Source organism: Protopterus annectens, chromosome 6.part0 (genome assembly GCF_019279795.1).
Source record: "Protopterus annectens isolate FY-2018-M chromosome 6.part0, PAN1.0, whole genome shotgun sequence".
Classification (NCBI taxonomy): Eukaryota; Metazoa; Chordata; order Ceratodontiformes; family Protopteridae; genus Protopterus; species Protopterus annectens.
The window spans coordinates 882,903,326-882,930,364 of record NC_056737.1 but is presented as its reverse complement, the minus strand read 5'-3'; the positions used below and the strand labels follow the sequence as shown (position 1 = coordinate 882,930,364).

Genomic DNA, 27,039 nt, shown 5'->3' with positions numbered 1-27,039 from the left:
TGGAAGTTAACAAGAAAACCAATTACAGAAGATGCAATAAAATAGATTAAGTAATTGAAGATATCTTTGGGAGAGGTTAGAAGTACAATACATTTAAATATATGGCATTTGGGGGAACAGCATATACAGACATGATCAAGAGGAATAATGTAAGAAAGCTGGCAGGACTTCAATAAATATGAAAATACAGGATGTTGAAAACAATTGGTGAGGGACATCTACATACAATGTCTGAAAGTGTTAATCAAAATATTAACATAATTAAATTTATTGCATTAGAATTCATGATGCAAACCAAAGCATGGCATTTTATTAAAACTGTCTTATAAAAAAATGGAAGAGGCAATGTCTTTTAGTGTAGAGGAAAATACCACACGGAAAGCATTGCTCTCGCACCACATGGACCTACAATGAACAGCTGCTCTACCTTTACCCCAACCTTATAAAAACAATCTTTGTGTCAGACAGCAACTTTCTACACCTTGTATGGTCAGACACAGTGCAGATCCCCAAACTCAAGTTTTCTTTGCTACAAAATTGGATCCCACTTAACCCCTTATATCTGGACTGCCAGTCCTCCACCCCATTAATTAAAAAATGTCATTCTTAAGAGGCTAACCAAAACTAAGCTAAACGACCCACGTTTCAGCAATGGCTATGAAAGGGCATAATGGCTAATTAAAATGATTAAGAAAAAAAAGCATGAAATGGGAAATCTCAAATAACTTTTTATTACACTTTTAAGGGAGTATGCCCAAAATGAATACAGCCACCTGTCTTTAAAGGAGTTGACTGTGTGTATGGGGGGGGGGGTCGTACAACTATAACATCAGAAGCATGAGATGGGTCCTGTGGTTACAGCAAGGTGGACTTGATGGATTCACTTTCCTCTTGTTAATGGAGGCTATTTAACTGTAACTGACATAATAAAACCTAGAAGCTGCTTGATAATAAGCTTCTACTTTGCACTGGTATTAATATACTGAGATAACAAGAGCTGATAAAATTATTTTACTACAATTACTGAGGTCAAACTAATCATTACAACAAATGTAGTTTCCCTTAACTCATACTGACTGAAATGCAGTCCTAAAAGTGATCCTCTGGTACATTTAAAGCAACTTCTCATCAATCCAATGGAATTTTACTCGTAAACCCACCTGTTTTTTTTTAGACAAAAACTGACGCCAGTGACGAGACTGTAAAAAAATACAGCAAGCCTGGCATCAAACAAAGGTGAAGCAGGCCATCAAGAACATCAGAAAATTACACATTAGTTCAAAAAACAGACATACAAAAATATGTACGGGATCCATAAAATGACAAATATACAGCACTAAGTTTAAGACAACATACTGTTTTTAACTTCAAGCAGTTGGCTGAGAAAGGCTCTTAAGCAGCTGTACCATACTGCTTTATTTCATTTCAAATATACAGCAATTTCCAAAACCTTTTCTCTTGAAGTTAAGATGATATGCATAGCTTGACTTTACGTTCTTCACTGCAGACAAACCCACTTAAAAGAATATCACAAGGACAAAATCAGGATTTGTTTCTGTCCACTATGTGACAGCATCCAGTTGGTCTACAACTCTCATTTGCTAATGTAAAGATGGGTTTGGCTGACGTGTCAATGCATAAACTTACTAGGGTACAGTTATTTTTTTTTCTTACTTTATACCAAGTAGCAGTTCTTTTGACTACTGAGATGTCAGTCTGGAAAGAAAAAGCTTCTGTTCTGAACCCTGATGATCAGAGAAGTTCTATTCAGCACCATCTTACTTGGTCTCTAAACATTTGTTCAGTAAAATATACAGCATTGGAACAAGCACACCATGAACTTGATACATGTTGCCGAAGATAGGTGAAAAGGTCCATGTCTTTTGTTATCACTTTTGCTTTCAATATGAATACTTAGATTGCACTTGTGCTTTCACACAATCAGTATAGAGGGTTCCACTTAAGACAATCTACTAAACGTACATTCAAATGTATAACATAACATGCCCACTGTTCAAATCAAACAAGCAGTGATAGACTATTTTGTTAAATGCAGTAACCTGCTGCTATTTCTTCAGATGTTGCAGTGCTATAAAAATGTACAAAGTTGCTAAGTTTACAGTATCTGAAAGTCACAGAACAATGTGTCTACAGGAGTGATCTGATAATCCTAAAACAGCATCAAGATGCATTACTTGCACTGTTTTTAGGTTAAGAAACCACTGTGTAGTTTGGAAGAAGTAAGTGTAGAAGTCAAACCGTTTTAAAATAGGCTTCTGCAGAATAAGCTTAATTGCTATCATTAAGTGTAATTTAATTACTTTTAAATATTCATCCACAGATGTGTCAATTGCAATACTGCTGGATTTAAGTTTCTGGATTATCAATTCACTGCTGTAACAGAATATTTCATACAGTCTGAACAGTAACCCTGAAACATATACATACTATTATTTGTCTTGGCTGAATACATTCTGTATGTATTTTTACCTGAAGTAAAGTAATCCTGGACTCTACCAGAAAAGCAAGGCATATAAATAACATTCATTAAGAAAATCTCGCCTTATCACTTCTTGAAACAATGTTGGTTACAATGCAGCTTTTTTATTAACATATATAAGAACATTAATACTTTCTCTGGCTCAAAAGAATTATAAAGACCAATCTTAAAAAACACAGGTCTGAATGAGCAGTCAATTTAGAATACAGATACTTGAAATCCAGAGTTTTTTTTTAAAGGGAGCCAAAGGTGAGTGCTTTAATTTGCTAAGGTTTGCCTATTAAAATTTAAGCTGCATTTTTTTTTTACTGATACCCTCTGCTTTAACGAAGAGGGCACATGACAAACCTAGCCTGAACCTTTGTAACCAAACTTAGCAGTGAAGCCCCATTAAACACATTCTTTCACTTACATTTTAACCCTAAAATATATCTGTAGAAAAAACAGCCCTCTTCCATTTTTGCAAATGCAATGCTTGCACATAATAGAATATTTTTTTTAAAAATAAATATCTTAGAATGTACACAAGTCTTTAAACCCAAACAGAAACACACTTCCTGTGTTTAATAGGTATTCAAGTGTCTGGATAAAAAGGCCTTTTTCAGACCTAAAAGGGTTAAAGCCCCTTTTAAAAATGTAACTGTTACAAAATAAGGCATTAACCCATTTCTGCCATCTTTGTTCAGTTAGCACTATTGGCAAAAGTCATCACTTCCCACTCTCACAATTCTTCAAAAACAAAAATGCTACACTGTGTTGTATGGTAAAGCTTGAACTTTTGGTATATCAAATCAATATAATGTTCATCTACCACAACTCTAAAAATAAGTAGTATTTTGATGTAACATATGCAGTTAAAATCAGACAAGTACTGGTGCATATATGCATTTCATACCAGTGTGCTCATTTTATAAATTCAGCTGTAAAAGGGTTCAAAATAAGTTACTTGAGCAAAACCACTTTGACCAGAAACATGTCTCAAAATTCTTGCAACTAATTTCTGGTATTAAATGTAATTTAAAGTGACTTTCTAAGTTACACATTCAATAAAACCACATCCAAACTGGTATCAGCAAGAAATCTACACCAGTAAGCCATAACCTGATAGGGCTTTTTAAAACTTTCTACCTTTTGGCCCTTATATATGTGAAAAAAATCAGCTTAGGGATAATGAGTGCAAAGGAAATTGTCACAATCATCTTAGGTTTTCCAGAGGTAAAGAATATCACACATACTCATAAGGAATAGACAGTCCTTTTACTTTAAATAATGACTGAGCATGGTAGCAGAAGGACAAGCTAAATAAGATCGTCCACATTTGCAAGGGTATCTTCTTAATCTCTGCTAATGATATATGAGGAACTCTTGACAATGGTACTCTTGAAGTGATATTTTATCCAAAAGGTCTCTTGAGAAATGGGTTTCAGAAGAGGGTTAAAACAATGATTATATTTGCAGAGTTCTTAGAAGTCCATCTAATGTCCAGGTACTGGACAAAGTCCTTACTTTCATTTTTTTTTAATTCTTAATTTTTTAAGTAAAGAGAAAGTTATATACAGTGCTGCTGTTATATTGAAACGGATGTGAAATCTACTGTAAAGTAAGTTGCACAATACAGAAAACTGTTGTTCCATCGCCTACTACATAAATGTGTGAATCCACAGGTAATGGCATCACCAATGCTGTCTTTGTTAAGTAGGAATTATTCCATCACTTCTAAGACCTCTCTTTAGTTCCAAATCCTCAAGCTTTTTCCAAAGTTCTTCTCGTTCTTTCTCCTTTTTCTTTTCACTAACAGAATAAAAACAGAGAGGTTAGGTGGACATTTTTGTAACAGCTAAGCATATCAATTTGCTACTAATTACAACACATGGACTTTATCTCATTCATAAGGTACATATACACCCAATAATACTTCCTCTGCTCTGTGAAATATCATTCTAATCCAGTTTGACATCACTAAACTATGTAGTAGTTCTGAATATTTAATATTAATTTGCATCAACGCTGTGAGAAAAACGCAAAAGCATGAAGACTGGACAAAATTTAAGTAGTTGATCTCCAGGCACTGAGAGGTTGTGGCCACAACCTGACCATTTTTTAACATTGGTATATCAATAAAACTGTCCCAGTCCAGAAAGAGGACCAGATATGCAGGATCAGGTCTCTTCACAGATACAATGATGAATGCCAAGGGTAAAGCAAAACAACACACAAGGCATATCTGATGATCATTTTTAAATGGAACTCAAAGTATGGATTTCATAAATTAATGTGGTTTAAAACCTGGCATATATTTCAACACTGATTTCAATTAATCAATCATGACTTGTTCTGACATTGCCATTAGTTTATACATACATAAGTAAATGCAATAGGTCATGTGTTTGCATGAGGATGAATCAACTGGAGGGGTGGATCATAATAAAATATTTAAAAGAGTTGCCTCTGTCTCAGATGGAGCAGGATGGTAATGGTTTAAACTCACTCACAATAAGTTTGAGCATGAGATTAACTGCTCCATGCATTTAGTTTCATACTAGCATCAGTGCTGAAGTGAAACTACTAAATTCATAAAACAGATGAAGTATGTTTTCACTTTTTTTTTTTTTTTTAACAGCATAATCTGATTACCGGACTTGCATGCTCAGGAACTATTATCAGTTAGGTTGGTCACATCAGATGCATATAGCAGTGAACAGCCATAACTTTGGGAGGCAGTGCTGGAGTGTCATATTTAAAAATTCACATTTAATCAAGCAGATAATGGAGGTAACCGGGTCATTTCTGATAAGGAACAGTATATGAAAATATGCAAAAATTTGTTGTGCAATACTGATGAATATGTACTACTGAATAAAAGAACCTGTACCACAATTTAATGTTGAACTGTTGGACATTTTGGATAGAGGTAATTTTTTTGAAGCAAGGTGATGCAAACTGTTTATTACAAAACTTAAGCAGACAGTGGATGCATGCTTTTCTTAGTATTTCCACTGTTGTTTTTTTATATGCAACATGTAGGTAATCTTTTGGATTTTTACTTGAAAAAATATTAGTTAAGGTCCCATCAAATATAAAAAATATAAGGATTTTTTTCTGAGTCTGTAAAAGATTTGACTTGGATACATACTCCTGGCCTACAGTGGAATTAGATCTTTATATACCGATATGCAACATAAGAGTGTTTTGGAGGTGAAAAGAGTGTCGGATAGAGTGATGTTTATGAAGCTGGAAATTGATGGTGTAATGATGAATGTTGTTAGTGCATATGCTCCACAAGTTGGGTGTGCAATGGATGAGAAAGAAAATTTTTGGAGTGAATTGGATGAAGTGATGATGACTGTACCCAAGGATGAGAGAGTGGTGATTGGAGCAGATTTCAATGGGCATGTTGGTGAAGGGAACCAAGGGGATGAGGAAGTGATAGGTAGGTATGGTGTTAAACAAAGGAATGCAGAAGGTCAGATGGTAGTGGATTTTGCGAAAAGGATGGACATGGCTGTGGTGAATATGTATTTTAACAAGAGGGAGGAGCATAGGGTGACATACAAGAGTGGAGGAAGATGCACACAGGTGGATTATATCTTATGTAGGAGGGCCAGTTTGAAGGAGATTGTAGACTGTACAGTGGTGACCGGGGAAAGTGTAGTTAGGCAGCATAGGATGGTGGTTTGTAGGATGACGTTGGTGATCAAGAAGAGGAGGAGGAGTGTGAGGGCAGCACCAAGGATCAAATGGTGGAAATTGAAAAAGGGTAATTGTGAGGTGGAGTTCAGGGATGAGTTAAGACAGGCACTGTGTGGCAGTGAAGAGTGACCAAATAGCTGGGTAACTACAGCAGATCTAGTAAGGGATATGGCTAGAAAGGTGCTTGGCATGACATCTGGACAGAGGAAGGACGACAAGGAGACATGGTGGTGGAATGAGGAAGTACAGGAGAGTATACAGAGAAAGAGGTTAGCAAAGAAGAAGTGGGATTGTCAGAGAGATGAAAAAAGTAGACAGGAGTATAAGGAGACAAGGTGCATGGCAAAGAGAGAGGTGGCAAAGGCTAAGGATAAGGCATATGAAGAGTTGCATGAAAGGTTGGACACTAAGGAGGGAGAAAAGGACCTGTACCAATTGGCTAGACAGAGGGACCGAGCTAGGAAAGATGTGCAGCAAGTAAAGGTGATAAAGGATAATGAGGGAAACATACTCACAAGCGAGGAGAGTGTGTTGAGGAGATGGAAAGAGTACTTTGAGGGGTTGAGGAATGAAGAGAATGAGAGGGAGAGAAGGTTGGATGATGTAGGGATAGTGAATCATGAAGTGCAATGAATTAGCAAGGAGGAAGTAAGGATAGCTATGAAGAGGATGAAGAATGGAAAGGCTGTTGGCCCAGATGACATACCTGTGGAAGCATGGAGGTGTTTAGGTGAAATGACAGTGGAGTTTTTAACCAGATTGTTTAATGAAATCTTGGAAAGTGAGAGGATGCCTGAGGAATGGAGAAAAAGTGTTTTGGTACCGATTTTTAAGAATAAGGGTGATGTGCAGAGCTGTAGTAACTACGGAGGGATTAAATTGATCAGTCACAGCATGAAGTTATGGGAAAGAGTAGTGGAAGCTAGGTTAAGAAGGGACGTGATGATTAGTGATCAGCAGTATGGTTTCATGCCGGGAAAGAGCACTACAGATGCGATGTTTGCTCTGAGAGTGTTGATGGAGAAGTACAGAGAATGTCAGAAGGAATTGCATTGTGTTTTTGTAGACTTAGAGAAAGCATATGACAGGGTGCCTAGAGAGGAGTTGTGGTATTGTATAAGGAAGCCAGGAGTGTCAGAGAAGTATGTAAGAGTAGTACATGATATGTACGAGGGTAGTGTGACAGCGGCGAGGTCTGCTGTGGGAGTGATGGATGCGTTTAAGGTGGAGGTGGGGTGACATCAAGGATCAGCTCTGAGCCCTTTCTTATTTGCAATGGTGATGGACAGGTTGACAGACGAGATCAGACAGGAGTCCCTGTGGATTATGATGTTTGCAGATGACATTGTGATCTGTTGTGAGAGTAGGGAACAGGTGGAGGAGACCCTGAAGAGATGGAGATATGCTCTAGAGGGAAGTGGAATGAAGGTCAGCAGGACTAAGACAGAATATATGTGTGTGAATGAGAGGGAGGATAGAGGAATGGTGAGGGTGCAAGGAGTTAGAGGTGGCGAAGGTAGATGAGTTTAAATACTTGGGGTCAATAGTTCAGAGTAACCGTGAGTGTGGAAGAGAGGTGAAGAAGAGAGTACAGGCAGGATGGAGTGGGTGGAGAAGTGTGTCAGGAGTGATTTGTGACAGATGAGTACCTGTAAGAGTGAAAGGGAAGGTCTACAAGAGGGTAGTGAGACCAGCTATGTTATATGGGTTGGAGACAGTGGCAGTGACAAAAAGGCAGGAGTTTGAGATGGATGTGGCAGAGTTAGAGAGGTTAAGATTTGCACTGGGTGTGATGAGGGTGGACAGGATTAGGAATAAGTATATTAGAGGGTCAGCCTAGGTTGGAGGATTGGAGACAAAGCCAGAGAGGCAAGATTACGTTGGTTTGGACATGTGTTGAGGACGGATGCTGAGTATATTGGGAAAACGATGCTAAGGATGAAGCTACCAGGTAACAGGAAAAAAGGAAGGCCTAAGATAAGGTTTATGGATGTGGTGAGAGAGGACATGCAGGTGGCTGGTATGACAGAGCAAAATACAGAGGACAGGAAGAAATGGAAACAGGTGATCCGCTGTGGCGACCCCTAACGAGAACAGCCGAAAGAAGATGACGCTATACCAATATGCAACATAAATGGCGCTAAAGGCAATTCGAAGATTTATGGAGGATGACCTACAAATTCATTTGACCATTAGTTTATTAGAATTTTGCTGGCCTCACAATTTTGTTTTTGATTGGGAAGTGTATGGACAGGTGGAGGGAACAAAGATGAAGACTCAGTTTGCCCAATTGTATGTTTCTTTTTACATGGATTGTTTTTTTTTAATTGTTTTATTTACAATAAGGTGTTTTCTTTCAGAACTGCACAACTGTGCATAAGCTTAACAGAGATGATTTGGTGTTTGTAAAGAGTGTGCAGGAATTATTCAGTAATGAATATAGACTAACATTGATTTACAATCAGGACAAAATGAGAATGATTTATTTGGATGGTAGTTGGCAGAATGTGGTGTAAGGTAAAATATTCCTTACACAGAACAGTGACAGCAGTGAATATTTTTTTCATGCTAATGATCAGCATCCTTCACAATTGTTGGATTCACTACCCTATACTGAATTTAATTCTTCTAATGATGATATTTTGAGAAACACTACTGGAATATGATATATGAAAGACAGAGAGAGAGAAAGGTTACAACAGAAGACAGTTTTCTATGGCTGAAAAAATGATATGGAGTAAGGGAACATCTAGGATAAGTATTTTAATAGAGGCTCTTGGCTAATGTCACAGTGTTAATTTTTTCAACAACTTTACTGCGTTTCTACCAATTTTGGAAAAGACAATGAGAGAGCTAGTATATTCTGAAGGCAGATACAGAATTTACAGAAGTTTTACCACAGAGTGTTGTACTTCCTTACAGGTGGAATAAGAATTTAAAGAAATACTGGAGTCAAAATGTTTTGACAGAGTCCAGTAGATTTGCATGGAGAGAAAAATTGGGTGTTACATTGCTCCAATAATTATTTTGCCTGAAATTCTTGTTGAGTGGTATTTATAACTGGATGTGGATGCAAAGTGGTATTTAGGTCAAAGAGGACAGGTTATAGAACATTGTTGTGATGTCAGGAATGGGAATAAGAATAGCCCTGTAAGCTGCACAATGAGTTTCAGATTTACTTTTCAGTGTGTTGGCCAGAGGCAAGAGGTGAGATGCAGGCAATAATGGTATAATTGGATACAATAATTTTAAGACATACAATTATGCCCAACTGTTTAAATCAAGAATAAATTACAGCTGAATGTTCTATAATAAAATAAATTGTATGAGATAATTCTCCTTTATAAAATATGAATTGATAAATTGATATGAAATGCATTTTTTAAACAATAACTGAACAATTACTTAATTTGATTGCAGCCATTCTAAAAGGAATGTAATTGTGTAAAAGTTTAGATTCACCGTAGGTGAATTACAGAGTTACCAGATTAGACTGGTTAAAAAATAAAGTTGTTGAGCCTGTCTGTTTTTTTTTTTGCGCAGTTTTTTTTCTATAGTTTTTGTTTTGTAACAAACAGCTATGAAGTTTAGAATTAAATATATTCACAAAGTGTGATGTGCCAGTCTTGCTGGTACTGGTGAGTTCAATTTAATATATTTTTTTAGGGAGTGCTTGATTACTGGCACACACTGAAATATTAGACATGCTGATGGATAGGATATGCACATAAGTATTTTAAAATTACTGGGTGGTGTCAATACAGTCTGTGCCTCATGTTTACAAGAAATCTTAACAGAAAAGTTAATGTCACTGAGCAAGATAATCCCCTCTACTGGTCCATGGCAAAACACTAACCAAAATGTACTTGACAGTAATACTACTTAGTAAAAATCTTCCATTTTATTTTTACAGTGCTTACAATATGTGCTTTATGCACAGTTTGTCTTGTTGGGAGGTGAAGTTGCAGGTCAAAGTGATCTGATGTCACTCTGGTCTTAAAGATGGATGTGTGTCTATTTTTTGATGTGCGGAGTACTGTAAAGCTGGTTACGTTAGTCAGTGATTTTGCATGGATTTAAAGTCCTGTAAGTGGAGTCTATAGTTCTGAATTTTCTTATAGAATGTATGGCTTTAAACGAAATTTTTTTGTTTGAACAATCAAATCAATTTTTCCATGTATTTTGTTGACTGACAGGTGCAGCTTCCTTAGATTTATTACTGGTTGCCTCTCTTTTATGGGGTTTTTAGCGTTCAGCGTGTTTCAATATTATTGATTCTTAGTCAGTTCTACCACTTGTCCAGTCAGAGGTTCAACATGCTTCACCGACTTTTTTAACTGATATTTTAGTTACTGGGGTAGAGAGCATTGATCATAGCATGACCAACTGCAGGCTTTGCCTGGGTACATTCAAAATAATAGCAATAAAAAGGTAATAAATGCAACCAATAGTGGAACACAAATTGTTGAATATAGTAATAGAGATGCAACGACTGGAAGTGGGATCTTTAGACAAGGTTAGGAGCAAATTACAAAAGAAAAATAGGAATTGTGGGAACAATACATGTAGAAGAGGAATGAGGTTTAAAAGAATGCAGGATTTGTTTGATTGACAATGACTAGATAGAGTATAAGTGATGTATAATGTTTGCAACTAAAATTATGTCAATATGGTAAAATGTATTCAAATTAGTTGAATTCAGTCATTCCAAATAATATTAACTAACTGCATGCTTTTAAAATTTACACACACACACAACACCTTTACTGGTGAACATTTTCAGGGAGGTTGTGCCCTTTTCGCAGTCTTTGGCACCTGTGATTAATAAATACTGCAGTGGTACTGGAGAACTCTTTCAGGAAGTCAGAAGGTGTAAGGATGCCAACATGACAGGTGATGTGCCTTTGTGAGGAAAAGTTATTTGGAGAAGCTCTCCCAGAAGGGTAACTTTATGTCAGAATTGTCAGGGAGAGAGTAACAGCCTGGTTTAGTATTTGGCTTTGTGGCTCATGACTGCTTGTTTGGTAATATTCTGTTACATTAGTGTAGTGCTCAATATTTGTAGCCAAGGGATCTTTTTTCTATTTTTCCTGACTTCATTTCAGACTTGCATTAAGGTTTTCTGGTTCTCCAGTAAACCATTCAATGTTGGTATGTTTAAACAGTTTGGAGACTATTGGAACGTGACTGTTATGAAATGTTATGAGAAGTTGAGAGAATTAATTATGAGCCATGGTGGAGTCAGTCGGGCATCGTATGGGCGACCAGTCCGTGATGGAGTGTTGGCTTACAGTTTGAAAAGTTTTTGGGCAGACATGGGTCTGAAAGAGGCCATATTTGGGGGGAGTTGAGTTTCAAGTTTATGTGTAGAATGTTACAGGGCAGTGGTCACTGAAGGTTGCTGGGAATGTGGAGATACAGGAGATGATGGAAGGGTGGGAGGTTATAATGAGGTCTAACAGTGAGTGGCAATTTGAGATTTGGAATGGTTGGCTCAAATACTAATTGGAATAGTTTCAGGTAAGCAAGAAATTCAGACACATCATGATTGCTATGGCTAAGGATGTTAAGATTAAAGTCACAAAGGATAATGATGAGCTTGTTACGGCTATAATGCTACATGCAGAAGAACTCAATGTTGTTACTGTGGCAAGGGCTGGAAGGTAAACAAGTGCAGTGTATTAGAGAGTAGATGACTTGAATGGCAGTTTAGTGATAACCCAGTTGGGCTCAAGTTCAGTAAAGTAGTTGGCTCGGGCAACTACAGAAAAAGTTGAGAGTGGATTTATGCAGGAGCATTGCGCCACCACCACTCCTTGTTACAGGTGGTGTTTTAGCTTAGTTTGAATGGCTCAAAAGCTAGTCTTTCATATTTTTCTAGTTGTTACGGGTGGGAAGCAAACTTGTAGGTGAAACTCAGTAAAAATGTTGAAAGTGGTGCAATCCTTTTTCAACTATGATTCTGTAACAGCTAATACGTCAGGAAAGTGGGAGGCTAGAAAGGAGCAGATATGATCCAGCTTGTTATGTTTACTTTTGGCACTGAAGCATGTGAGATAGTTAAGGGTTAGATGAGTGTGTATGAGGTCCTCTGTATGCTTGGAGGGTTATTAGAGCGGATATTAAAATTGAGGAAAGAATGAAATTAAGTGTTGAAATTCTGACAGTGAAGTAGGAATATGAGGAAATGGACAGAGAACGATAACAGTTTTGTAGGAAGCATTTCCTGAAGGAGCGGGAGTACTTCAGGGCACTAGCACTAGTAATGATATGGATTGCGGAGTTAAGTGGGTACAGTTTTAGAGGGTGTAGAATTCTTTGCAATTGTATTTTTTTACCTGGGGTGTGTCTGCTAACTACAGTGGTACAGACAGCATGACTAGACTAAGTTAAGTGAGATGGACATGAGATTTACATTTGTACCTTTAATGGAGTCGTCATTTTTGGAGTGTTGGCCTTGGTTAGGGGGGGGGGGGGGGCAGGGAGTGAAGTTGTTAACAACTGACAAACTAACGGCAGCCAATAATCTTGAGCATGAAGAGAACCAACAGATCCTCAAAAAGTAATTTAATATGAAGGAGTTTTTGTTTTTATGCGACCCATGAAGTTGCCAGTAAGTTACACTACTGACCATGCTTGATGCCACGAATGTGGGTCTATATCAGCTTATCGAAAGCTGATAAGAGCAAACGGCTCTTTGATCAACCCTAAAACTAACCACCAAAAAAGCGAAGACACAAAACAGCGATTTTTTTTCCCAGGGAAAAAAAAAAAATCGCTGTTCCGCAAAAAAAAAATAAAATAAAACAAACAACCAAAATAGCGAAGACAAGAAACAGCGATTTTTTTCCCCCAGGGGAAACAAAAATCGCTGTTCTGCAAAAAAAAAAAAAAAAAAAAAAAAAAAAATGAAAACACAACAAAGTGGTGGGCTGTGCCCCCCATAACCCCTCCTACTTAAATATACCAACTATGAGATCACACCACAATGGAGGAAATGGCAAACTCCCAAAAATGGCCCATTGATTTGTTTCCGGGGGGGGGGTCACTATTTAGGTTGTTCGACGTTTAGGGGTTGATCAAAGAGCACTCACACTTATCAGCTTTCGATAGGCTGACATAGATCCCAAATGCTTGCTGAATGGAGGTACGTTTGTTGGCAGATCGCCAAGGAGACCTGCTAACAACATAAACTAACCAGTATGCAATCAGACGTTGTTTAATTTACTGCAGGACTTTAGTATTGCATGAAGCTGGTGTTTCTATACCTCATCTTACTATTCAGGGTGAAGATAGTTTATAATCACACACAGCTAGGACAGAGTGATGTAGTTCAAGCACTCAGCTCACACAAACTAGCAATGGTAACTAAACAGTCATCTCAGAACATTGCATAACTTTGTCTTGTGTGACTGGCACAAACATTTTTCTCTTCTATTTTAAATATCAGAGCAAAGTCACAGATCTAATACACAAACCAGCAATGCAATCACTCTACAAAAGCAGGGATGAGTAATCTCAAGACTGGCAATTTTCATAGCTTTGAAGATTGCTTGAAGGGTACGGACAGATTTCTGAAAACTCTCGTATTTTTGAAGAAAAAGAAATATGAAGTTGATAAGTACATTATCTTTTTTGCAGAAAAAGAAATATGAAGTTGATAAGTACATTTTTCTTTTATGAAATACATGCACCTAATGTCTGCAGTGTAGTGGAGGGTGGTGCACTGTGTAAGGCAAGCCAAAAGCTCCAGATGTCAGGGTGAATAGTCAAATGACAGCTTAAAGTGCAATTCCCACAATATGATTTGCATTGCACTATCGATCATTGCTCTGAACACCTACAGTAAAGTACTGAAAGAAAAGAGAGTTGTGTACTTATCATAACTTGGAATCTGTGCTATCCAGTGTCATTATTCATCAAGGATGGGTCTTGGATCTGAGATGGCAACTTAGAAGACAGTGCCTGAGCTCAAGCTCCTCCCCTACCTGAGATCCCTTGTCACCCACAACCCTCAGATCGAGTTTGCTGGACAGAGAGAAAAGAGGCAGTGAGAAAAACTGCCTATGAAAAAACTGCTAAGGGATACATCCCTCCGAAAACTCCCAGATCTCTAGAAGGAGGGGGAAAGAGGGTGGAAACGTGATGAATAATGACACTGGATAGCACAGATTCCAAGTTTTGTTAAGTACATATCTGATGCTATCAGTGTCATCACTGATCATGGATGGGTCAGATTCCCCAACTACTATGAACCTTGAGTGGCCTCAGAGAAGGATATGCTGAAGCACAGAGGAAACAAAAGAAGCCCTATTCCTAGACACCAAATCCAACTTATAATGCGAAACAAAGGTATGGGGGTTAGACCAAGTAGCAGCAGCACAAATCTCATCGAAGGAAAGTTTACCAAGAAGGCAGAAGATGTGGCTACAGCCCTAGTAGAGTGAGAGCTTTAACTGGCCCTGAAAGCTCCAGGTGTCTGCTAAAATACAACTGGCGATCCAACAACAAATAGATACCTTGGAAACTGTTTGACCTTTCCTAGCCTGAGAGAAGCCAACAAAGAGCTGATCGGACTTCCAAAAACTCTCAGTCCTTTTGAGGTAAAACTGGAACAGTCTATGGACATCCAGACAATGCAACTTATATTCCCCTTTATTAGAAAAATTGGGGAAGAACACAGGAAGCTGAATAGATTGGTTAAGGTTAGCCTCTGAGGCTACTTTAGGGACAAACGAAGAATTGGTCGTGAGAGACACCTGATCCTTATACAACACCATGAAAGAGGGGGATTAATGCAAAGAGCCTGCAACTTGGAGACCCTCCTGACCGAAGTAACAGCCACCAAGAATGCCATCTTCCAAGAAAGGAATAAGAGATCACAGGTCGCCGCAGGCTCATGGGGTTTCTGTGTCAAAGACTGCAACACCAGAGTGAGATCCCACTGGTAGGGAGGGATCCTTGATAGGAAGTCTGAGAAGAAAGATCCCTTTGAAGAAGGCCTTACACAGGTCTAGAAGAGAAAGTGGTACATTCATTCAAATGGAAGTTGGAGACAGCCGCCAACTGGAGTTTAATTGTAGAGAAACTGGCCCCTTATTGAAAAAGCGAGGTTAAGAACAATAAAATGTCAGAGATAGGGGCTGAAAAAAGATCTAAATTAAACTGTTTGGCCCAAAGTGAAAATTTCTTCCATTTACTGGAATACACTTTCTTGGCAGATGGTTTTTGAGAGCCCAAAATAATGCTCTTAACCGGAGAAGGAAGCCTGGACTGGGATAGGATCACTGGAATTGGAAGAAACAAGCAGTCAAACGAAGACACTGAAGATTGGGAAGAAGTCCCCATGGATGGGAAATGAGATCCAGAGTGGGATCTAATATCCAGGAAGGATATTTCAGATGAGACCAAAGGAAGGAAAACCACGCCTAATGAGGCCATAAGGGGGCAATGAGGATGAGAAGAGACTTCAGGCGACGGGCTTTCTGTAAGACTTTGGGGATTAGGGGAATTGGAGGATAAGCATATAGAAGCCCCGACAGCCAATCGTGAACCACAGCACCCCAGGGTGACTCACCTGTTGGGGGGAATCAGAGCAAAGTAGTTGCTGCATTTGTGGTTGACCAGAGAGGCAAAAAGATCACAGCAAGGGAGACCCCAGTGGTCGAATATCTAACGTGCCACTGACAGGTTTAGGGACCACTCGTGAGGACTCAGGATAGATCTGCTGAGCTTGTCGGCTAACATGCTGGAACTGCCGGGAATGTGCACTGCAAGAATAAAGCACCTGGAAGAAATCACCCATTCCCACACTCTCATGGTCCCTGCACAGAGGATAAGACTGTGTTCCCCCTGTTTGTTGATGTACCAGACCACCACCATGTTGTCTGAACTGCAACAGTCCCGAGAGGGAGACTGTCCTGGAAGGCTTGCAACGTGAAAAGAACTGTTCTTATTTCCAGGACATTCATGTACAATTTGGTCTCTAAGGGGGACCAAGTGGTTTGAACCATCCTTCTCCGAAAGTGCCACCCTCACCCCAACAGGGAGGCATCAGTGGTCACTGTAGCCTTGGGTTGGGGAAGACAGAAGAGTCTGCCTATAACAAGATCCTGAGCTTGGAGCCACCAAGCAAGATGAAGTTTGCATACCTGAGAAATCCTAACTGTCATGGACATGGGATGAAGCTGACCTGACCATTGCACTGCTAGGGTCCACTGCAGAACTGTCATATGACATCTGGCTAGCGGCACTTGCTGGATCACCACCGCCATCGAACCTAGCGCTTACAAGATCAAGTGGACCGTGAGACACTCCAGATCCAGCAATTGACTGACCTGGTCACGAATGATCTGGACTCTGACCAGGAAAAATGCTGCAGTCTCTGCCACCATGTCCAGAAAGACACCGATAAATTCCAGGTTCTGACATGCGGAAAGATGGGATTTGGGCAGGTTAACTGTGATGCCTAGATCCTGAAAAAGATGTAGACTATAATCCATGGCTAATGTGAGTTGATGCCTTGTGGGGGCGGTAAGGAGCCAATTGTTCAGGTATGGGAAGACCCGGAAACCTTGCAGCCAAAGATGAACTACTACCACTGCCATGCATTTGATAAACACCCAGGGGGCTGTGGTGAGAGCAAAGGGCAGAGCTCCATTTTTATGCACAAATTTGAGAGACTTGCTTGGCTACAAACATCTGCATTACAAGCTAAAGCTAAGTGAAACTTGCAGTAGTGAATTGTAGTATTTTGTTAAGTACAAACTTGCAGTTTTAAAAGTAATGTATTTTCATTTTTTTCTGTTTCATAATTGTGTTTCTGAACAGTGTGCTGTGTGTCTCTCTCTGCAGTTAGTTTGCTATAGAGGGGGTGTTGGTATCATTTATTTGTTATCTCTAACAGCCTAGAGGGATTCCTCTGTACTTTAAGTGCTAGCTATAAAGTCTGAGAAATCATTTTATGCTCAACTCCTGAGAGACTTGCCTGGCTACAAATAGCTGCATTACAAGCTAAAGCTAAGTGAAACTTGCAGTAATGAATTGTAGTATTTTGTTAAGTACAAACTTGCAGTTTTAAAAGTAATGTATTTTTATTTTTTTCTGTTTCCTAATTGTGTGCTTCTGAGTTAGTTAGAGCAGTTAGGGGAGCAGTTAGTTCCCCACCCACACTCCCTGTTCTTGTGTTGGTGGCTCTGGAATTGCCCGCCCCTCCTGTAAGTCTGTATTAGAACACTCCTCCTGGGTCCATCTCATTTGCTCACTTAACTGAGTACAGTGAGATCATATTCTGAGTCTAGTGTTCATGCAGAGAGAAGATTTGAGAAGGCTAGCCCACTTAGGTTCTTCCTTGCACTTAAAAAAAAAAAAAAAAAAAAAAAATGTTTGCACTTTATTCATTTGCTTTTGCTGTATTTGTGTTTCCTCCTACTCTATTTTGCTTTTCTTAAAAGTACTAAATTTTATTTATTCTGCTGCAATTATTACTGCTTGGTTGTAGCTTGATTGAATTGTGACTGTTATTCTAAGTCTTTTGGTTTAAGCACTTGGGCTTCATATGGGCTGTTTTACATTAAGAAGGTTTGTCGACTGCACTGTTGTGGCAGGGCAGGTAGCTTAGATCCTTCTAAGCTGGGAATTGCTGATTGAATGCCCAGTGTCTGCTATTCTAAAAGTGTATTAGTTCTGGCTTAAGCACTTCGGCTTCAGGCCAGTTATTCTACATTAAGAAGGTTTGTGGTCTTGGGAGGAGAGGCTGGATTCTGCCCTTCTGAGCTGGGAATTTCTGGTCACAGGCTTATTGTGACTGCTTATTTGAACTGTTTCTTTCTGAAATTGGTGCATCTTGTTGCTGTAGCATAGACCAGATTCAGGCCTGCTGAATCTAGCTTTGTTTGTAAAACTTGAGGCACTGATCCAGGCCATCTTCTTTTGGAGAAGGTTCCCCTGCATCCTAGTAAGCAGGGTTGTGCAGTTAGAACTTGTCTGATTGAAGACTGCTGGAACAGGGCTCAGTTTTGAACTTTTTTCTGGTTAATTGGGTAACTTGTTTAAATTTGTTTTCTATTGTTTTATATATATATATATATATATATATATATATATATATATATATATATATAAATTACACTTTATTCATCTTATTCATCTGCTTTTACTGTATTTGTGTTTCTTCCTTCTTTATTACTAGGGGCATTGACTACAACTCTGATCTGTGATATATAACAATATTTATCCTTTTTCTGTGCTTTAAAACCGTTTTTTTTTTTTTTTTTTTTTTTTTTTTTGAGTGTATCTGCTTTATTTTCTGGAAAAAAAAAAAAAATATATATATATATATATATATATATATATATACTTGCTTCCCGCCTTTCTAAGCTAGTATAGTCCAGTTTTCAGGTTAGGGCTGTGTTAGAAATCTCTGTGTTTGTCCATACCTTACTTGGGTAGAAGGAAGTTTCTCTGTTCACCTGTGAGAGAGGAGAGCTTTGAGCAGCCTATCTGTCCCTGGAGGAGTGTTTTCAGCCCAGAAATTAGTAGTTTATTGGCCATTTAGGGCTAATTTCTATCTCTTTCATTTCCCTGCTATAAATACCATATTTGCACGGTTTTGCATGCCGGGCAGCACCAGTTAGCTAGGGTAAAACTATTCTCGGCTCCACAAAGTGTCCTCTTCAATTTTTCCCTTGGAACTAGACAAACTTTCAACTTAAGCATTCAAGCCTTTCATTTCTCAGCCTGGCACTTGCTCAAAACCTATAGCAAGCACTTATAAAACCTAGCACTAGACCCTCCGGTACTGTACAGAAGGACAAGGCTCTCTATTCGACCTTACCAGCCATCCAGTAAAACAGTTCACTGCACCTATCCAGGCATGTCCAAAAAGCAGTTTCAGGTGTACTCTCCAGTCCAACTGATGAATCTGGGCATTTTGAGGCAATGTTACAACTACCTCATGTACACAGACAACCCCCTCCTCCTACCACCAAACACTAATACATGCGAGAGATGCAGTTATACAGCCAAACTAGAGGCTAAGCTCTCTCAACCCAAGACTGGACCAGACAGTCAAGAGAAGGGAAATACTTGAATCACACCACCAGTCTTACACAGACCCATTAAACCAGCACCAGCAAAAAACACACATAAATACACGAAAACATACTTGGAGGCTCTAAATAAAAATCTGCAAAACCAACAGAGACCTCCAAAGCAAACATCCAAGCAACCTCCACCCCCCCCAACACAAACCATGAAACACATACTTCACAAAACCAGTGTGCCATGCAATCACAGCCCTTAAGGCACAATAACATACCCAACATACTAGTAATAGGTGACTCTATAGTCAGGCACACTGACGTCCCACTCACTAGGCTGAATAAAGAGAAGGTTACTGTTAGCTGCCTGTCGGATGCCAGGATCCGCCACATAACACAAGCACTCAGGTCACTCCAGAACAAGTACAAATATGACTCTGTCATTGTCCATGTTGGTGTGAATGACCTGAACCATACCTCCCTGGACTACATGAAAAGAGACATGGAAGAGCTCTCTGATCATGTAGCGCAGTCCGGTATGACTCTGACCGTGAGCAGCATCCTGCTCTCACCAAGAATGATACCATGGTATAAAGAAAAAGTTCTCGATTTCAACAATTGGCTAAGTTTCTGGTGTCATTCAAAGGGGATCCAGTGTCTGTCTGCCTGGGATGACATGCTCGACAAGCCACGCTGCTTCGCTACAGATGGCTTGCACCCGTCACCCTTAGGCTTTCGAATACTTGCCAACGCTCTTGCCACCCCCATAGTGCCTTTTTAGACAAGGCTCAAAAGACAAACCCACCGCCGTAAACAGCACAAGTAACAAAAAACTGAGGGTAATGCTACTCAAAGCCAGAAGTCTAAACCTCAAAATGCACACACTCGAGGCACTCCTCAATATGGAGAAAATCGATATATGTGCAGTAACAGAAACCTGGTTTAAGGCTCTAGAGAGCACATCAGCACTACCAGGTTACAATTCATACCATACATTTCGGCCACAGAACCTAAACGAAAATACAAAAGGTGGGGGTGTATCTATATTCATCAAGGATACCCACACCTCTAGGTTAGTGGCAGAGCACAATGCGTCAGAGATCCACGTGCAACTAACAGTAGGCAAAACTGCAATTCAAATTGTAGCTTGCTATAGATAACCCACCATGTCCCAGGACCCCCATTCCGCATTTCTGGAAACCATAAAGGTCCTACCAAACACCCTAATATTGGGTGATTTCAATTACCCAAACATTAACTGGGAGAACTACTCGAGCACTAACTCCCTTGCCCAACTTTTCCTAGAATTTATAAACTCAAACACCCTGGTTCAACTGGTCAACACTCCCATCAGAGGTGACAACATATTGGACCTGGTCATCACCAACATGGGCGACCGGTGTTCCACACCAGAGGTCAACCCCTCGCTGGTTAGATCTGACCATAAATAAATCACTTTGGATATCCATATTCCGCCCCTTCCCCCGGACAAGAAAGCCACCATGAAAAACTTTTCAAAAGCAAACTTCACATTACTTAAGACCGAGGTGGAAAGTTTCAAAGCCCCCATGCTGAAGGATAACACTGACCAAGCTCCAAAATCCTTTACTAATGCATTCTATGGGTAGCTACAAGAATGCATGGATCGTGCCATCCCAAGCAAAACCAAGAATCACTCCTCCAAGAAAAGGAAACCACTCTGGTGGACTCCTGCCATAAACAAGCTACACAATAGAAGGAGGAAACTAGTACAGGAAAGAGTAAAATCCCAAGAAGGGAAGACATCCCTGATCAGTATCAGCAAAAAATGACGATTCCTCAAAATCATCCAAAGCAAGCTTTGAAAGAAAAATTGCCAAGGACTCCAAAGATAACCACAAGGCATTCTTTAGCTATGTCAAGAATCTAAGTGGCAATGCTCAGATCTGTTCGGAGTTAGTGCAGAATGGCACAAAATACACTGAACCGACCGATATTGCCAACATCCTGGCAGACAGGTTCAGTGCAAACTTCACCCCCCCATCTCACCCCCAAAAAGACCCATAACCAAACCAGAGGAATGTAGAGTCCCTGCAATCACAGACTCTCAGGTTAAAACAGCCCTCTCCAAAGCCAAAAACTCAGCATCAATGGGACTGGACAGTGTCCCAGGCTGCATCCTACACGAGCTCAAAGATGAACTAACCCCTCACCTAAACACACTGTTCAACCTCAGCCTCTCCACAAGCTACATACCCATAGAGTGGCGCACAGCAATGGTTATCCCACTCCACAAAGGTGAAGCCACAACAGACCCTGGGAACTATCACCCTATAAGCCTGACTAGCTTGGTCTGCAAGGCTATGGAGTGCATCATCATGGAGCTCATTAACAGAGACATTGGGAACCTCCAAACACTGGACCCTAGCCAGTTTGGCTTTAAGGGCAGATCATGCCTCCTAAACCTGGTGGACTTCTTTGAGACAGTTACCAAGGCTATAGACGAGGGAAAGATGGGTACACACAGCCTACCTAGACCTCGCTAAGGCCTTCAACACCATTCCCCATTCTGGTATTATAGATGAGCTCACCAGCCCGAACATAAACCCCTACGTCACAAGATGGGTTACCAACTGGCTCATGGACAGAACCCACATGGTGACAGTTGCGGGAGCTAGGTCCGTCTCTAAACCAGTTACAAGTGGTGTTTCCCAGGGCTCAGTCCTAGGACCCCTCCTGTTCGGCATATACTTCTCAGAGGTACAGGCAAGCACAGGAGGACAATGGCTGACCAAGTTTGCAGACGACTGTAAACTAGGGGCTATAATTGACTTTTTGGGTGACACAGACATCCTCCAAAAGGGTCTCACTGAGACGGACACCTGGTGTCAAAATCATGGCCTCAAGCTAAATGCCAAAAAGTGCATAGTCATCCCCTTTGGAAAAAACAAAGTACCCACAAACTACCACACAGGTGGCAGTCCCCTAAATACGGAAGACGTAATAAGGAATCTGGAGACCCAAGTAGATAGTAATCTCACCTTTGATAATCACATTGCCAAAGTGGTTAGAAAATCCTTCTACGTGGCCCACCTAATCACAAAAGGGTTTGCATCCAGATCAAAAGAGGTCATTGTGCCCCTCTACTCATCACTCATCAGACCCTTCTTAGAGTACAATGCCCCATTTGGGATTTAGTTTACAAGACACCTGCAACAGCTGGAAAGACCACAGAAGTACCTCACCAAGAGGATCAATGGCCTCAAACAGATGCCCTATGCATCTCGACTGAAGAAACTCCAGCTGTACTCGGTTGCATATCGCCTACTCAGAGATGATCTCTGTCTGACATACAAGGCCATGTCCAACCCAGAATCGATGGACATGCTCCACCTATAGAGAACCTTATCCCCTCGAGCCACATGCTCTAGGGATCTAATCCTCACCACAACAATAAATAGGACGTGCTGGAGGGATAGATTCCTGTCCCAGAGACTTCCCATGCTTTGGAACAAGATCCCAATCTACATTAGGCAGAGCTCCTCGCTAATACTCTTCAAAAGAAACCTTGACGAGTGGATGGGAAACAAAGTTTACCTCGGGGATCACTTCAGTGGCTCTGCTGGACAGAGGCACAGGGAACTAACCTAAGGGGATGGCGAAAGCCAGCACATTCTGGCTAGGCTTATAAATGCCTTTGGGCACATAGCCTAGTACCCACCTATGAACTGGTAGTGGCTGGCTCCTAGCCAAAAGTGCAGGAATCTTCTGGAGCATACATTTTGATATGATAGTATGCATCCTTGTGATCCACCAAGCACATATAGCAGTCCTTGGGCAGAAGAGGCAGAATGGACTGAACAGTGACAATCTGGAACTTGGACTTCTTGACTGACAAGTTTAGATTGCTGAGGTCCAAAATAGGACAGAGGTTCATTTTTTTTTTGGGCACCAAAAAGAATCGAGAGTAAGTTCTGGACCCTCATTGCCCTGTCAGGACCTCTTGGATGGCTATTTTTTAAAGGAGGTCTTGAAAATTGAGAAAGGCCAACTCCCTTTGGTGGGGTGGAACGTTCAGGAGAGTTATGAACTGGAGGGGGCTGAAAAAAGGGTATGAAGTACTCTCTGGAAAGGATGTTTAACACCCACTGATCTGAGGTAATATTTGTCCAGGCTAGTGATTGTAGGTAGAGTCGACCCCCAACTGCCTCCAGGGCAGGACAGACAGGCAGTGCTTCAGGAGCATTGAGTGTGCTTCTCTGAGAAGGGTTCCCGGAAGCTCTGGTTCTGCAGACTGCCTCTGCCTCTACAGCAGCATCTGTTTTCAAATCCCCTTCCCCGGCTGGAAGAAGAGGATTCCTGAGGAGCATCCTGGAAGGAAGACTGAGACCTGTGGAGCCACAGTTTCTTACTACCTCTCTGATTTTTAGAAAAGGATCGTTGGGGTGTAGAAAACTTGATCCCAACTCTGGACAGAGTCTTTCCTTCCTGATCACTACGGGTTAAAGTCTTGTTGACAGCAGGGCTAAACAAAGTTGACCCATCAAAAGGAGCATTAGTAAAGGACGCCTTAAAGTGTTCCATAAACCCGCAAAGGTGAAGCCAGGCATGATGCCTGATGGCAATGCCCGTGCTTGCCACTCGAGAGGTGACCTCCACCGCATTGGAGATCAACCTCATCAAAGGCGCTGGCTAAGGAAGTCAGAGTGGACAGCTTCAGAGAGACCAATTTGAGACTATCCGGATGCAGGAACTCAGAAAGGGAAGTGGAGTGCTCAGATACCAAATCCCTTTGCAGCCAGGTAAAGTGTTCCATATAATTGGTTGCTCTCATTCCAAATGTAGCTGATATAAACACAAGCTTCCCAAAGCAGTGAATCGCCTGAGACTCCCTGTTCAGAGGATAGACCATGGAGCTCTGTTCGGCAAGCTCGTTTTTAGTAGCTGCAGCCACCACAATACCATCAATGGGAACACCCTTGCTCCAAAAAGCCTTGTCCTTCGGGGGACTTAGAAACTTGTCCTCCTTCTTGGGAACTGGTTCCACTGTGTCCGGCTCCTTCCACACCCTATCCAAGATGAGTTGGATGAGCTCATCAGTAGGGGGAGACACCCAAGTAGAAGATGGGCCCATCCCGAAGGCCTTCAAAAACACGGATTCCTCCGAAGACGGGGTGGGGGTAGACTAACCGCCTCTCTTCTTAAGGATCTCAAAGATGTTCCCAAAGGACACTTCCTCAGATAGAAGTCTGGAGGACCCATCTCCTTCCTCGAAATCCATGTCTTCAGTGAGGAACTCTCTAGGGGAGTCCAAGTGCCTCCACTTGCACATCCTCTTCCAAGAGGTCTCCTCCATGGTGGGCTCTGGGGAGGACTCAGAAAAGGTAGAGACCCCAAGGGGGCTAATACCCATCTGAAGGCACTCACAGGAGGGCTGACCCTGGAAGGATGATGAGGTCTCACCACCCAACATCGAGTGGGACTTGGGATGACCTAGAGCCGAGGGAGAGGCAGCTGCCCAGCTGGAGATGGTCCTCTCTATCACCCAGAAGGCTGACGGACTGGACAAAGCCACCTCCTCTTCCCCCACAGCAGTAGTCACCTGGGCTGGAAGGGGGGGACCCAGACACAGCACCATGTCTCTGGATGATAACAGCCTCAAGCTGTCCAGCGAGGAGGCCATCAGAGGGAGGGAACAGTTCAAAATCTACGGGCCCGACCCCACTCCCCAGGAGCCTTGCAGAGTCAAGGTGCAGCCAACTCTGAGGGCGCCAGAACCATGCCCACCATGGACCCTGACAGTGTGGGAAGGGAAGATGTACCAGACACCATCAGCCTCTCACCAGGAAAGCTCTGATCCTGGGTGTCCAAGCCCGGATGGGTCAGCCAAGGAGAGAAGTCCCATGGACGGAGAAGATCCCCTAGGCAAGTGAGCAGGGGATGGCAACAAGCCCAACTCTATTTGGGCCTTGAGAAAACTCATCATCCTATTCATGTCTAAGGAGAACAGACTCATGGTGGATTGGGAAAAGACTGAGGAATGGCCCAACCTAGCTGAGGGCCTGTAGTCTTGAGGAGGAGGACCTACTTGAAAGCCTCGGATCCGATCTCTTGGCTCTGGAGGGGTAGCTCTCAACAATGATCGAATCTGACAAAACTGTCAGAGCCGAGGGTGTGCTTGGATCTGAGTAAGTGGATGGCACCACGGATGGATCTGACGGGTGGGTCATATCCGAGGGCGGTCTGGGTTGGGTAGGATCTGAAAACCTCAGAGTATCCGAGGTCTCGGATCTAACAGAGGGAGCCAGAGCTCTCAGGGCAGAACAGCCCAGATCCAAAGGCAAGGAGGCTGGACTCTAATCCGGGGAACTGTGATCTGAGAGCCTTGGCTTTTTGGCAGGAGAATCCCTAGAGGAAGAAGACTTCCTTTTGGGATCCGAGGACGGCTTAAAAGGAGAACCAGAGACCAAAGGACACCTTTTGGCAAGCCTTTTAAGCAGAAGCTTGTTCCTGCACTCTAGGAGAGCCCGGGGGTTGAATCCAGCACAAATGTTGCATTCAACCTCCAGATGTGGCTCTCCCAGACAATAAACACATTCCTTATGCGAGTCAGATTGGGGCATTTTCCAAACGCACGAGGCGCACCTTTTAACCCTGTGAACTTCTCAGACATCACACACATGTATATACCAAACACCCACCACCTGCATACAGCACAACACAAAAGTGGGGGGGACAAGGTAGAAAAGGGTGGGAGCAAAAAAGGGTGGGAACCTGGGAAAGGGGATCAAAAGAATAGCCTAAAGCACTACTGGGAGGAAATTAACCAGTAGAGAGAGGAAGGAAGACAGGTTAGAAAGAAGAAAAATCCCAGAAAAAATAGAGAAAAAAGTACTTATCTAACTGAAGACTTGAGTTGCAGGAAGCGTGTCCTCCAAACGAAATTGTGGCAAACAAGATCTGAGGGTTGTGGGTAGCAAGGGATCTTGGCTAGGGGAGGAGCTTGAGCTCAGAAGCTGCCCTCTAAGTTGCCAGCTCAGATCAAAGGTCAGATTCAAGACCCATCTGTGATCAATACTGACATGGATAGCATCAGATCTTGTGATAAACGGCATTACTGAAAGCTGACACTCTTACCACAGGAGTCTGCATCAGAGAGACGCTAAAAAAAATTAAACTGAGCTTCTTAATATAAAAGCCTAAGGGAAATAAAACTTTTGAAATTCATGTCTGTAAACTACACCACAGTAAGACAGTAAGATGCTTCTCGCCAAACAGAATTAAAAAAATCAGGAGTCAATACAATGCATGCTCAGAATACATTCCAATCTACATTGTAAGTTTAATGGCTTTCAATTACATACAAGGACATGTACCAGGAAGAAATTCTAGAGTAAGAGCTCTGAAGTGATCCGAGACTTCACATTTGGTGGTGATCTCTTACTGTGATAGCTCATATCCAATACTGTTATACTGTGCTTCTCTTCCTTCCTTATCCAAACCTGTCAGTTAGCACAACCTGTCTTAATGAGTGGTACAGGTCTTGGAAATGACGTTCTAGTCTAGAAAGTAATTTTGAGAAACTACCTTAACACAAAAAGTAGTAATGTGAAAGCATGGTTAGCCAAAGGGATGAGTTTTTTTTCTTTCCACACTTGGGTACTCTGATACCCTGCTAGCCAATACTGCAAACACAACAAACATACTTCTGTAGGGGTATATGAACAGTCTGTAAAGCAAATCCCTTCACCCCTCCAAGAAAGGGCAACATACAAATTGATATGATGTCTTGACACTGCAATCACAGTTTCCATAAAAGGTAATATATGC

General features: G+C 41.3%; 1 protein-coding gene across 2 annotated transcripts in view; it reads right to left on the bottom strand.

The window, feature by feature from the left end:
- Window positions 1-1,384: 1,384 nt before the first annotated feature.
- The window catches only part of PPP2R5E (protein phosphatase 2 regulatory subunit B'epsilon), a 2,371,886-nt gene continuing 2,346,231 nt past the window's right edge, over window positions 1,385-27,039 (bottom strand). For both annotated transcript variants that reach the window (XM_044074552.1, XM_044074553.1), the window contains one exon: window positions 1,385-4,291. In XM_044074552.1, the coding sequence (XP_043930487.1) occupies window positions 4,192-4,291 (100 nt within the window). In that variant the 3' untranslated portion in view covers window positions 1,385-4,191. The remainder of the gene's footprint in view (window positions 4,292-27,039) is intronic.